Source organism: Ranitomeya imitator, chromosome 1, assembly GCF_032444005.1.
Source record: "Ranitomeya imitator isolate aRanImi1 chromosome 1, aRanImi1.pri, whole genome shotgun sequence".
Classification (NCBI taxonomy): domain Eukaryota; kingdom Metazoa; phylum Chordata; class Amphibia; order Anura; family Dendrobatidae; genus Ranitomeya; species Ranitomeya imitator.
In genome coordinates, this window is record NC_091282.1 from 959977851 (window position 1) to 959991726 (window position 13876).

The window sequence follows — 13876 nt, forward strand, 5'->3', positions numbered from 1 at the left end:
AAGCAAATTGTTTGAGTTCGTCGAACTACTCAAACACCGCCCAAAACAGCTCGAATTTGAAATTGGCGAACAGTTCGACTCGAACACCGCTTATCTCTAGTCATTTTAACTTTTTTCTTTACACTGTAAGCTGCATGGGTTAATCAATTTTCTATTTTGAGTGATCAGATTTTTACAGTCGTGGCGATGCTAAGTATTCTTAGTTCTTTATTTTTGAAAAAGGAGGAGTAATTACATTTTAAAAAAAATATTTTTAACCCCTTAATGACCAGAGGTATTTTTGGTATTGCATTTACATTTTTTGCTCCCCTTCTTCCCAGAGCCATGTGAGGGATTGTTTTTTGCAGGACGAGTTGTACTTTTAAACAACACCATTGGTTTTAACCGATAGTGTACTGTAAAACGGGAAAAAAATTCCAAGTGCGGTGAATTTGCAAAAAAAGTGCAATCCCACAGTTTTTTTTTTAACCATGTTCTCTAAATACTAAAACTGACCAGCCATTGTGACTCTTCAAGTAATTACGAGTTCATAGACACCAAAATTTGTATTGGTTCTTTTTTATTTAAGTGGTGAAAAGAAAATGCCAAAGTGTGTTTAAAAAAAAAAACTGAGCCATTTTCCGATATCTGTAGCGTCTTCATTTTTTGTGGTCTCGGCTGGGTGAAGGCTTATTCTTATGCGAGCCAAGCTGATGTTTTTATTTATACTATGCTGGTGCAGATACGATCTTTTGATTGCCTTTTATTGCATTTTAATGTTATGTTGCGACGACCAAAAAAAAAAAGGAATTCTGCTGTTTTAACTTTTTTCTCTGTACTCCATGTTAGGGCTGGCAGAATGCACCAAATAATATTAAGGAAGATATAGGTGCGTTCGCAGCCCAGGGTCCAACGTGCAGAGATGACACCTGCTGCTCGGCAATGGCGGACAGTATATGGCAGCATAATGTAAACACACGATTTATCTTCACCCGGTATGTAAGAAGGCGAACCCTGTTGCATCACAGGGGCATAATACCGCAGAGTGAACGCTAGTGTTTGGTCACACGACTATGCCCCATGGACACAGGGTTAGAATCCCTCCAGACCCACTAGCACTCGGCACCGGAACTGCGTTGCCAGGGGAAAACTAAATGCTAACAGATTTAGCGCACTAGGTGCACAGCGCTGCTCTGGCGGACGCCACTAACTACCCTAATTAGGGCCTGGAAAGTGCACTATCGGCGCACAGTGTGGCACTGCTGAAAGGACACAGTATTTCGTGCTCTTGTGCTGGATTGCACTATCTGGCGCTAGTAAGCTCCAAACACCCAACCACATACAAGAACACTAGGGAAGTGGATCATTTCACCAGGTAACATACATGCATCCACACACACAATATTAGGGCTTGTTTACACTTGCGAGGAACACGTCCGTGTCTCGCGTGTGGAAATGAAGCTCTGGTCCCGGCACTGTGGAGAGGAGCGTTGTTGTGAGTTCTGCTCTTGGGCTCCCTCCGGTGGTTTTAAGTGGAATGGCTGCAACTTGGATTTAGCAGTCTGCAGCTGCTTCCACTGATTGTCGTTCTGCTCGGCTATTTATGCCTGGCTCTTCTCTTCAGCCAGTGCCACTTGTCAATGGTTCCTGGTTGGATTCACATCTTTGCTTGGATTTCCCTGATATCCTGACCAGTTCAGCAAAGATAAGTCCTTGCTTTGCTCCTTTCTGTCCACATGTTGTGGACTTATTCGTTCTGTGCATTCTGTTTTGTCCAGCTTGTCAGTATGGATTAATTCAGTTAAGCTGGAAGCTCTGGGAAGCAGATTTACCCTCCACACCTTTAGTCAGGTGTGGAGATTTTAGTAAACTCTGTGTGGATTTTTGTAGTTTTAATACTGACTGCACAGTATCCTATCCTGTCCTATCTATCTAGCTAGACTGGCCTCCTGTGCTACATCCTGGTTTCATTCTGTGTATGTCTTTTCCCTCTCCACTCACAGTCATTACTTGTGGGGGGCTATCTATCCTTTGGGGATTTTCTCTGAGGCAAGATAGTTTTCCTGTTTCTATCTTTAGGGGTAGTTAAGCTTGTGTTGAGCTTAGGGACTGCGGTCAGTACAGGTACCACCTCCTTCAGAGCTCGTTCCATGTTGCTCCTAAACCACCAGTTCATAACAGAGCGTGCGGCCGCATAGCAACACATGCAGCCGCACACTCCGCTTCGGAGTGCCGGCACCAGAGCTTCGTTTCCACATGCGAGACACGGATGTGTTCCTCGCAAGTGAAAACAAGCCCTTAGGTTTATACTAGCGCAGCGCCGAGTGGCCATGCAAATCTTTTATATATGCAGCCTTCTGGGACCTTCCCAGTAGTCCAATCAGAGCAGCTACAGGACCTGAGCATGTGACCTCCGGTCTCCAATGAGAGGTCATCCCACAGGCATGCTCAGTAGACGAAAAGGAGCACTTCGTCCCTGGAGCGTCTGCTCGCCACTGATCAATGCTGGTTACAATGGCTGAACCTGGGATGGCAGCAATAACCAGATGCACAGTATCAGCTTGAGTCAGATGCTGGGACGGATGTCTCTGCTAAGCTGGCTCCTCTGCGGCTGAGGAAGAATGGGAGACCGCAGAGGATGTGGTTCGAGATTCCCCTTGTGCAGCTGCTGGATCAGGTTAGTTCTTTTTTATATTGATAGAACGGGCGATTCTGAATGCGAAACGCGATGATACTAAATATGTGTATGTTTGTTTTTCTATTATTGTTTTAATTTGAAAGGGGCAAAAGGGGGGAGTGATTTGAACTTTTATATTTTTTTATTTTTGTAATATGTTTAAAAACTTTTTTTTACTTTTTGCATGCTTCAATAGTCTTCATGGGAGACTATAAGTTGCAGTGCATTGATTGGTTCTGCTACTTACAGGCGATGATCAGATCACCTGTATGTAGCAGAAATGCTGACGTGCTATAAGTGCCAACCACCGGGCGGTGCTCATAGCAATCTGGAAGTGACAACTACATTGGTCTGCTGGAGATCTCTGGTTGTAATTCTAACCCATTGGTGACCCGCGATTATTTGATGGGGTCACCGATAGGTAGGATTTCCAGTGCGCTTGCTGGAAGCTCGAATTAACTAGTTAACAGCCATGGGTGGATCGCGACTCCACCCGCAGCTGTTAGAGGCATATGTCAACTGTTCAAAATTGCTGATGTGCCGGAAAAGATGTGGGCTCAGCGCTGGAGCCCACATCAAAGGGAGGGAGTCCGACATCAGCGTACTATTACGCCAGATGTCAGAAAGGGATTAAAAACTTTCCTATATTACTTTTCGTTCTTTTTTTTTTTGTTTCATGAGGATATTAGAACCTATGAATGTTTGATCACTAGTACTATATATCACAGTAATTTGGTATTACAAAATTTCATAAATATAAACATTTCCTATGAAGCTTAACCTGCCCTTTATAGGAGTACCAAGATAGTGGCAAAGGACGACTTCAGCAGGCCCTTGACTACCATGGCAACCAACCAAAGAGAGGTGATTGGTGCCAGAACAGGAACGCAAAGGGATAGTGACACTTAAATGTCACTGTCAAATAAATAACTAAGTGGTGAAAAAACTGTTGGAGGCAGGTGCTGGCTGTTTGACAGAGCCAACACCTGCCCTGTATAGAGCCAGTTCAGCTCCTGAGCCCACTTCAAACACATTTTACTCATACATAGGGATGAGCGGACCCATGGGAATTTGGGGTTATTAGGATTAGGATTGACTGAACTTTAGTCCAAAGCTTATTTCTGGTACCAGAACTGTACACAAGTTGAATGGAATCGGAAACCCTATAGAAATCGGGTTCGCTCACCTCTACATGATGTACATGTATGTCATATGATGTGAAAGGAAAAAAAATGGCCACAAAGTACATAACAAAGTCGGTGCTTACTATAGCTTTTTGAAATCATACATAACTCACCATAATATTTTTGTGAATGAATCCCTGTCTGTATCGTGCTGGTTTCAAATGCGGATATTCTTCTGTACTTGTAACTTTAATATTCCAAATCTTTTTCCAAGCGTCATAAAGTTGTATGTGTACTGGATAGACACCGGAATGATGGGGAGCCACTGCATAACCCATATCTGTTGGAATTCCATGTTCCTGTAATATATTTATTGGTATAAAATAAAATTGACAATGAGAAGCCAAACGAAAACAGTAATTGTATGATTTATAGACAGTACAGCAACCAAACAAAGCATCGTTTATTATTATAAGCTTCATTTAAAGGGCAAAATTTTAACTGGTGTTGTCCTTTGCTGCCATGTTATGCCCTAATGTATTCTTTATGTGGTCTTAATAACGAAATCATCATTAACAAGAAATTGGGAAATCAATGAATTTATATATTGGGATAACCAGTGCAAGAACAGAATTTAGAGCCTGGGGTTCCCAACTGCTAATTTGATGATTGTTGGGTGACAGACATAAGCTTATTCAAATCTCTCCAGAAAATAAATATATAAATGATTGTAGCTACAAGCAATATATTTTTTAAGGTAGCATAAATACATATGGTATGCACTTTTCTGATCATAACTCTTCTTTAAATGGAGTCTGTCATTGTGCATGTGCATGCAGGTCATAAAAAGCTAAATAAAGGGATACATTAATATCTGTGTTTCATGTCTTATTCCAGAGAAATACAAGTGTTTCCTATATCTAAATGAGCTGTTACAGACTATGGGCCTGGCACTGATCTGCACGAGAATCTGTCAACATAGATTAGGTTTAATAAAAAGGGGAGTTACCAGTGTGAGACATGTAATGGCCGCTCTCTGCTCTCCTGATCTCACTGCAGAGTTGTGTGTGATTATAACTGACACATCTGCAGGTTCCTGTCAGTGCTTCAGTTTCCATCTTAAAGGCAAACAGTGTTTCAATACAGCAAAGCTGTGAGAGCTGCAGCTTTATCATGTTTACAATTAGACAAAATTCAGTTCTACTGTTCTGTTTGAATTACACACTTTATCTCACTCTAGTAACTCACCCTTCCATTTCAAATATTATCTGGAGGCAGATTCTTATGCAGATTTGTGTCTGGCCCATAGTCCTGAACATTTCATGATATATATATATATACATATATATATATATATATATATATATATACACATATATATATATATATATATATATATATATATATATATATATATATATATATATATATGTATATATATATATATATATATATATATACTATATAATTGACTAAGGGTCACTTCCATCTTTCTGTCCTTCTGTCTTTCTGTCACGGATATTCATTGGTCGCTGCCTCTGTCAAGGAAATCCAAGTCGCTGATTGGTCGCAGCAAAACAGCCACAACCAATCAGCGACGGGCACAGTCCAGAAGAAAATGGCCGCTCCTTACTCCCCGCAGTCACTGCCCGACACCCGCATACTCCCCTCCAGCCACCGCTAACACAGGGTTAATGCCGGCGGTAACGGATCGCGTTATGCCGTGGGTAACGCACTCCGTTACCGCCGCTATTAACCCTATGTGTCCCCAACTTTTTACTATTGAAAAAATGTGTACGTGTGCACATAGCCTAAAAGTAACAAAAAAAATAATTAGGATTTACATATACAAAACCTTCTAGCTTGGTAAGAGAGGCATCATTGTGTTTAACCTCCCATCTCATTCTATCCTCAGATAACATAGCAAAAAATTATTTTTTTTGTTTCAATAGATTTTTATTTATTTTTCCAAAAAAGAAAAAACAAAACAAAACACATTTTTTTTAACAACAATAACAGGCTGTGCATGTGGCATATCACTTCTATCTTTTAAATATATCTTCTCTCAATATTTTACTATACTTAAGACATATTATTTATTGTAATTTTAGAGATCGGCAGGGGAAGGGCAAGGAGGGGGTTAGAAGGGTAAAGGAATAGGTATATCCAAATCTAGGATAAAAACAGCAGCAAATGCTTTATAGTTCATTTTCTAAAAGTAAATAAATAAATACATTTATCTGTTTAAACAGTTATAATCATACTATTACCTGTTATTAATTATACCAACTTAATATCCACCAATAATACACCGTATATTTACTTCTAAACTAAACTAGACTAAAAAAACGGCCCAGATGGGTTCAGTAATGAATATTATATAGCATACACAAACAAATTAACCCCCCACTTAACTAGAGTATTCAACAAATGTTTACTTGAAGGAAACATTCCAAAAGAAATTGTAGAAGCAAGTATAATAGTCATATCAAAAAACAAAGGTGACCAAACATTAGTAACAAATTATCGGCCCATATAACTACTAAATTCGGACATCAAAATATACTCAAAAGCTATTACCAATAGACTAAAAAAATAATATCCAAAATTATACACTGTGACCAAGTAGGATTTGTATGTGGTCGGCAGGCCTCTAATGCTACCAGAAGGCATAATAATAATAATAATAATAATAATAATAATAATAATTTTATTTATATAGCGCCAACATATTCCGCAGCACTTTACAAATTATAGAGGGGACTTGTACAGACAATAGACATTACAGCATAACAGAAATCACAGTTCAAAATAGATACTAAGAGGAATGAGGGCCCTGCTCGCAAGCTTACAAACTATGAGGAAAAGGGGAGACACGAGAGGAGGATGGTAACAATTGCTTTAGTTATTCGGACCGGCCATAGTGTAAGGCTCGGGTGTTCATATAAAGCTGCATGAACCAGTTAACTGCCTAAGTATGTAGCAGTACAGACACAGAGGGCTAATAACTGCATGAAGTGTATGAGAACTTGATGCGAGGAACCTGATTATATGTTTGTACTTTTGGAATGGGCCAAGCTAAAAACCTTTTGACGGATTCCATTTAAGGGTTGATTGAAGTAATGCAGAAGTATTGGTAGGATGGGAAGGAAGTTTTTTTTTTATTTTGCGCTATTAAAAGCAAACAAATGACAGGATATAGCTGACATACATTAGAGGTACTCTACATTCTGGAAATATTTCCCAGCATATATTTTCGTCATTCCCTGAAAATAGAGTGTGGACAGTTTCAATCCCTTTAATTATCAAGCTAATGACTGTCAATATAGCAGTTCTGAAAAATAGACTTCAAATTCATTTGTCCAGGTCAATCTACTCTGTTCCCTTATACCTTGGCTTGTGTGGAAATAACCTTTATAGTAGCAATATATTATTTGCAAACTTTACATTTTCACTAAGACAATATGTCAAATAGTCAAAGAGTTTGCAAAATCATAGCCAATGTCACTATTTTATTCAGTTTTCTTAAAATATTGCAAGTATTCAAATTCAAATTAAAGGTTGCTCTGGCGTTGTAGTAACTTACAATTTATACATAAATAGAATATTACTTCTACATTCATTTTTACCTTCATACTATTACTATAAAATACTGCAGAGTGAGAATGCTTTTAAAAATAGAAGTGTTAATAGTTTATTTGTATCAGTAATAGGGAAGAGCTTGGTGATACTCAGATATCACTTGAATATCTGGGTGCTCGGCACTCAAGCATCAGCTGTTGCTCGATTTTAAACTTGAATCATCACCAGTATGTTTGGTCTCTGTAACACAGCCAATAAGAATGTAGGTATTGCCTGTGAGTCACTAATTCTCTAATTAGTCACTAATTAATTCTGTAGCTATCTTGGTAGTGACATTTGTTAGGGGTCGAGTTCCCGCTTCTGCACAGGGGGAATCTCGGGCCGTTTCTGCTGCAGTCTCCCATTCTTCTCCTGCCGCAGTGGCACCTGCTCAGCGGAGATATCGGTCCTTGCATCTGACTCAGTCTCACTCTGTGCTTAGGCTTGCTGTTGCTTTTCCAGCTTTTGCCATTAAAGCCTGTGCTGGGCAGCAGCAAGCGGACGCTTTTAGGACTAAGTCCAGCTTTTTCCCTTCTGAGCATGCCCAGGGTGAGATCTCCTGTTGGAGATCGAGGACTCATGCTCAGATGCTGCAGCGGTACCCATTGGTCCTCCTGGAGGGTCCTGAAAGGGCTAACTTCTGTGGCAGCTTCCCATTGGTCCTTTATTGGAAGGTCCTGAACGTGCTGCAGCTATATAAGCTTCGCATGACCGCACGGCCATGCACTAGTGTACAATCGTATATGTGTGTTTGTTGTGAGTGCAAGTCGTTCATTAACACTAGAAGTCCCGGGAATTTCAAGATCCCCCCTGAAGTCCTGAGAGAGGGTCAAATGACCCTCAGTCCATAGTGACACCTTAATTAGCATCCTTTCATTTGTAAATGTGCTCTTGCCTGAGGAATCTGCAGGGGGGATTATCTAAGATAAGAGTGTGTAAACAGAATAATGCAAGCTATTCCTGAGTGTGGGGGTTGCTGCTCACAAGAAAAACCTATTTTGGTTTCTCCCTGAGTGTGGGGGAGAAACCTATTTTGTTCACAGGAAAGAAAATGGAGAAAAGGTACACCATTGAAGAGACATTGGAACTGATTCTGAGCAACACAAACCCTTCAGACTCAGATGGAGAAGACATAGTCCTTCAACCGGCACATGTGGGGTCTGTGCTGACACATGCCGTAGGCATGGACATACGGGACACATGTTCCCCTATGGCCCCATTCCGCACGAACTGTGTCTCTGTGTGGAGCACATGCGTGTCCGTCTGCTCCACACAGAGACATGTCCGTTGTTTTGCGGAAGCACGGACCGCTTTTTGCCGAAAACATCCATGCACACAGATGTCATCCGTGTGACTTCCGTGTGCACGGACAACGGAGGAAAGTGAAAAGCCTAAAAATATAGAATTTCATATTCACCTCAGTCCAGCGCTGACAGTTCCTCTCACTTCCGGTGCCGCTCATTAGGCTATGAATATGTTCGACTGAGTTCATATGAACTCAGTCGAGGGGTTCAAGAGAGGCCTGGATGTCTTCCTGGAGCAGAACAATATTGTATCCTACAATTATTAGGTTCTGTAAAAGGACGTAGATCTGGGGATTTATTATGATGGAATATAGGCTGAACTGGATGGACAAATGTCTTTTTTCGGCCTTACTAACTATGTTACTATGTTACTATGTTACTTCACTGAGCCCAAGAGTGAACTGGAAATGAGAGGAGAAGAGGCGCTGGAGGGAGGTGAGTATGTGGTGACAGCAGACAGCACTATCTGTGGATTCACGGATAGCACACGGACATCACCCACGGTGCACGGGGGCCAAAAGGGATCCTGTTCTGCTTGTTTCAAAAACGGACGGAACAGGATGCCAAAAAAGGCAGTGTGAGTTACCTATTTTATTTCCTGACTATCTTTTTTATTTTGAACCAAAACAAAATGCTTATTTGAAATTATTTGTCTTGCAGATGAGGAGACTCCTCCTCTACCAAAAAAGAGAGCTCGGTTGGCGAGTGAGCCGACAGAGACCACAAAAGATGGCACAGTGTGGCATGAAGTACAAGTGGGGAAACATCTCCATTTGACCCCAATAGAACCGTACCCTACAGATGGAGAGCCAAGTGCTAAAGCCAGAAGAAGTGTCCAGAGTCGCCTTCCGAGCTTCCTCTGTTTTATCAGTCTTGACATGCTTCGTAGCATTGAAGAATGGACTACTCAACATGCACGTCACACGGAGCAGGTGGATTGGTTCATGGGTCTCCCGGAACTAATGGCATTTATTTCAGTCATTATCTTGCGGGGGGTGACCAAGATTCCATCACTACGTGACAGCTGGTCAGCAAACCTGGGAAAGCCAAGGATCATTGCCACTATGACCCGAAACCGCAGAACTGTAACCACGGACAATTTCTTTACATCATTGTCACTTGCACAATGACTGCTTAGCCGGGAAACCACTATCCTCGGCACAGTCAACAAGAGTCGCCGGGAAATTCCTCAATCCGCTAGACAGATGGACCGCACTGAATTCACCACTCAGGTGTTTTCAACCACTGGTGCCACACTGACAGTGTATGCACCCAAACGAAAGAAGGCCGTCTACATTCTCAGCAGCATGCACAGCGTGGTTGAGACTGAGGATACCAACAAAAGGAAGCCAAACACGGTCACACAATACAACCATAGTAACATAGTAACATAGTTAGTAAGGCCGAAAAAAGACATTTGTCCATCCAGTTCAGCCTATATTCCATCATAATAAATACCCAGATCTACGTCCTTCTACAGAACCTAATAATTGTATGATACAATATTGTTCTGCTCCAGGAAGACATCCAGGCCTCTCTTGAACCCCTCGACTGAGTTTGCCATCACCACCTCCTCAGGCAAGCAATTCCAGATTCTCACTGCCCTAACAGTAAAGAATCCTCTTCTATGTTGGTGGAAAAACCTTCTCTCCTCCAGACGCAAAGAATGCCCCCTTGTGCCCGTCACCTTCCTTGGTATAAACAGATCCTCAGCGAGATATTTGTATTGTCCCCTTATATACTTATACATGGTTATTAGATCGCCCCTCAGTCGTCTTTTTTCTAGACTAAATAATCCTAATTTCGCTAATCTATCTGGGTATTGTAGTTCTCCCATTCCCTTTATTAATTTTGTTGCCCTCCTTTGTACTCTCTCTAGTTCCATTATATCCTTCCTGAGCACCGGTGCCCAAAACTGGACACAGTACTCCATGTGCGGTCTAACTAGGGATTTGTACAGAGGCAGTATAATGCTCTCATCATGTGTATCCAGACCTCTTTTAATGCACCCCATGATCCTGTTTGCCTTGGCAGCTGCTGCCTGGCACTGGCTGCTCCAGGTAAGTTTATCATTAACTAGGATCCCCAAGTCCTTCTCCCTGTCAGATTTACCCAGTGGTTTCCCGTTCAGTGTGTAATGGTGATATTGATTCCCTCTTCCCATGTGTATAACCTTACATTTATCACTGTTAAACCTCATCTGCCACCTTTCAGCCCAAGTTTCCAACTTATCCAGATCCATCTGTAGCAGAATACTATCTTCTCTTGTATTAACTGCTTTACATAGTTTTGTATCATCTGCAAATATCGATATTTTACTGTGTAAACCTTCTACCAGATCATTAATGAATATGTTGAAGAGAACAGGTCCCAATACTGACCCCTGCGGTACCCCACTGGTCACAGCGACCCAGTTAGAGGCTATACCATTTATAACCACCCTCTGCTTTCTATCACTTAGCCAGTTACTAACCCATTTACACACATTTTCCCCCAGACCAAGCATTCTCATTTTGTGTACCAACCTCTTGTGCGGCACGGTATCAAACGCTTTGGAAAAATCGAGATATACCACGTCCAATGACTCACCGTGGTCCAGCCTATAGCTTACCTCTTCATAAAAACTGATTAGATTGGTTTGACAGGAGCGATTTCTCATAAACCCATGCTGATATGGAGTTAAACAGTTATTCTCATTGAGATAATCCAGAATAACATCCCTCAGAAACCCTTCAAATATTTTACCAACAATAGAGGTTAGACTTACTGGCCTATAATTTCCAGGTTCACTTTTAGAGCCCTTTTTGAATATTGGCACCACATTTGCTATGCGCCAGTCCTGCGGAACAGACCCTGTCGCTATAGAGTCACTAAAAATAAGAAATAATGGTTTATCTATTACATTACTTAGTTCTCTTAGTACTCGTGGGTGTATGCCATCCGGACCCGGAGATTTATCTATTTTAATCTTATTTAGCCGGTTTCGCACCTCTTCTTGGGTTAGATTGGTGACCCTTAATATAGGGTTTTCATTGTTTCTTGGGATTTCACCTAGCATTTCATTTTCCACCGTGAATACCGTGGAGAAGAAGGTGTTTAATATGTTAGCTTTTTCCTCGTCATCTACAACCATTCTTTCCTCACTATTTTTTAAGGGGCCTACATTTTCAGTTTTTATTCTTTTACTATTGATATAGTTGAAGAACAGTTTGGGATTAGTTTTACTCTCCTTAGCAATGTGCTTCTCTGTTTCCTTTTTGGCAGCTTTAATTAGTTTTTTAGATAAAGTATTTTATCTAAATAAAGTGCGGTGTGGATGTAATGGACCAAATGGTGCGGGAGTACAGCATGCGTGCAGGAACACAGAGATGGCCAGTCGCCGTGTTCTACAACATGATTGACATGGCAGTACTCTATGCTCATGTACTTTATCAGGCATGCACTGGGGTGCAGGAGAGACGGGTGGACTTCCTGGTTGAGCTTGCAAAAGAGTTAGGTGGCCGTCATGTGACTGAAAAGAAGGCACGCAAGGAGAAACTCCTTTGGCAACTTCCTTCCACACCCAGCCCTGGCAAAAGGGTGAAGTGTCAGGTAAACCATCGATGCACGAACAATTGTGCAACTGAGAGATGTGTTGACTGCTACAAATACACATGTGGCAAATGTACCAGGGACATACCCAGGCAGTGCCAGGTATGTTCCGACATGTTCAGACAGACTGCTGAGTGAGTGGTGAAATGCTAGTCACACAAGGACATGCCACTCACACACACACAGCCCCCACTGCAGCCTATGGAAAATATGTGTGGAATTGTTTTATTCCTTGTATTTTTTTAACATTTTTATAACAAAAATAAAAAGCATCCTTTGATGCGTGCTCCTTTACTCCCCTACCCCCATGTATTTGACTTTACCCTTTCCCCCCTCCCCTCTTCCCACTCCTCCACCAACATCCCTCCCTGTTGTATAATTTGGTTATATTGTTTTCTTGTTCACTGTTTGATCACATTTGTTTGGCCATGCCGCTTATACACTGCTCATCTTGAAAATGTGACTATTTGTTTGATGTTGGTGTGAAATAACCCTTTAGTGAAAAAAAAATCTTATTGGTTTTTAAAAAAAAATTAAAAGCATCAAAACAAATAACAGTTGTTCTTTTGTATATTTTTCACACTAAAATTTCAGTCCTCTTGTTGGAATTTTTTTTGCGCAAAATTTGCACAAGAATGAACATGCTGCGATTTTTTTTCGTTAGTGTGATTGAGGCCTAAAGGTACAGTTACACGTTACGATCTTGTTGACGATATCGTTTGAAAACGTCACATGATCACGTCGTTCATGCAATGTCGTTTTCACATCGTTGCGTGTAACGTGAAGATATCGGACGAACACATCGTTGGATCGCTGATCGCAGATTTGAGGTCAGGATCTCAAATCTGACGATCCTCGTCCAATTATGTGTCAGAAGATGTGCAGCATCGTTCAGTGTAACGCTGAGATGAACGATTTTGGTGTAAATTCTCCTATTCCTGCCATTGTGAAAAATTGTTCTGCAAACGTTTGCAATGAGGCTAACGCAAAGCCAAAATTTACATCGTTAACAAGATAGTTGCATGTGACGCCTCTTGGACGATGTGAAACTGATTGCACGAACGATGTGATCACGTGACATTTCTAACTATATCGTCGACGAGATCGTAACATGTAACGGTACCTTTGACCGCTGCGGATCCGCAGCAGTTTCCCCTGAGTTTACAGTACAATGTAAACTTATGGGAAACAAAAAACGCTGTGCACATGCTGCGGAAAAATCCGCGCGGAAACGCTGCGGATTACATTCCGCAGCATGTCACTTCTTTCCTGCGGATTTTCACCTGCTCCAATAGGAAACTGCAGATGAAAATCCGCAGAAGAAACCGCAGTAAAAAACGCGATAAATCCGCAGTAAAACCGCAACGGGTTTTCACTGCGGATTTTGGAATTCCGCTGCGGAAAAATCCGCAGTGGAATCCGCAAAGTGTGCACATAGCCTTAGACACAAATGCTTCTGGTCATTACTCACAGCTGTACCTTGCTCTAAAATTTCTAATTCTCTCTTTAAAATATATAAAAAATGATTAATTGTTTCAGCGCTTTTTTGCACAAATAATACAAAACTAAATACAATATGT

At 41.3% G+C, this 13876-nt stretch overlaps 1 protein-coding gene across 2 annotated transcripts in view; it reads right to left on the reverse strand.

Moving 5' to 3' along the window:
- The window catches only part of LOC138656666 (bifunctional heparan sulfate N-deacetylase/N-sulfotransferase 3-like), an 857911-nt gene that overhangs the window by 412513 nt on the left and 431522 nt on the right, over nucleotides 1-13876 (reverse strand). For both annotated transcript variants that reach the window (XM_069743761.1, XM_069743762.1), the window contains one exon: nucleotides 3954-4139. In XM_069743761.1, the coding sequence (XP_069599862.1) occupies nucleotides 3954-4139 (186 nt within the window). The remainder of the gene's footprint in view (nucleotides 1-3953; nucleotides 4140-13876) is intronic.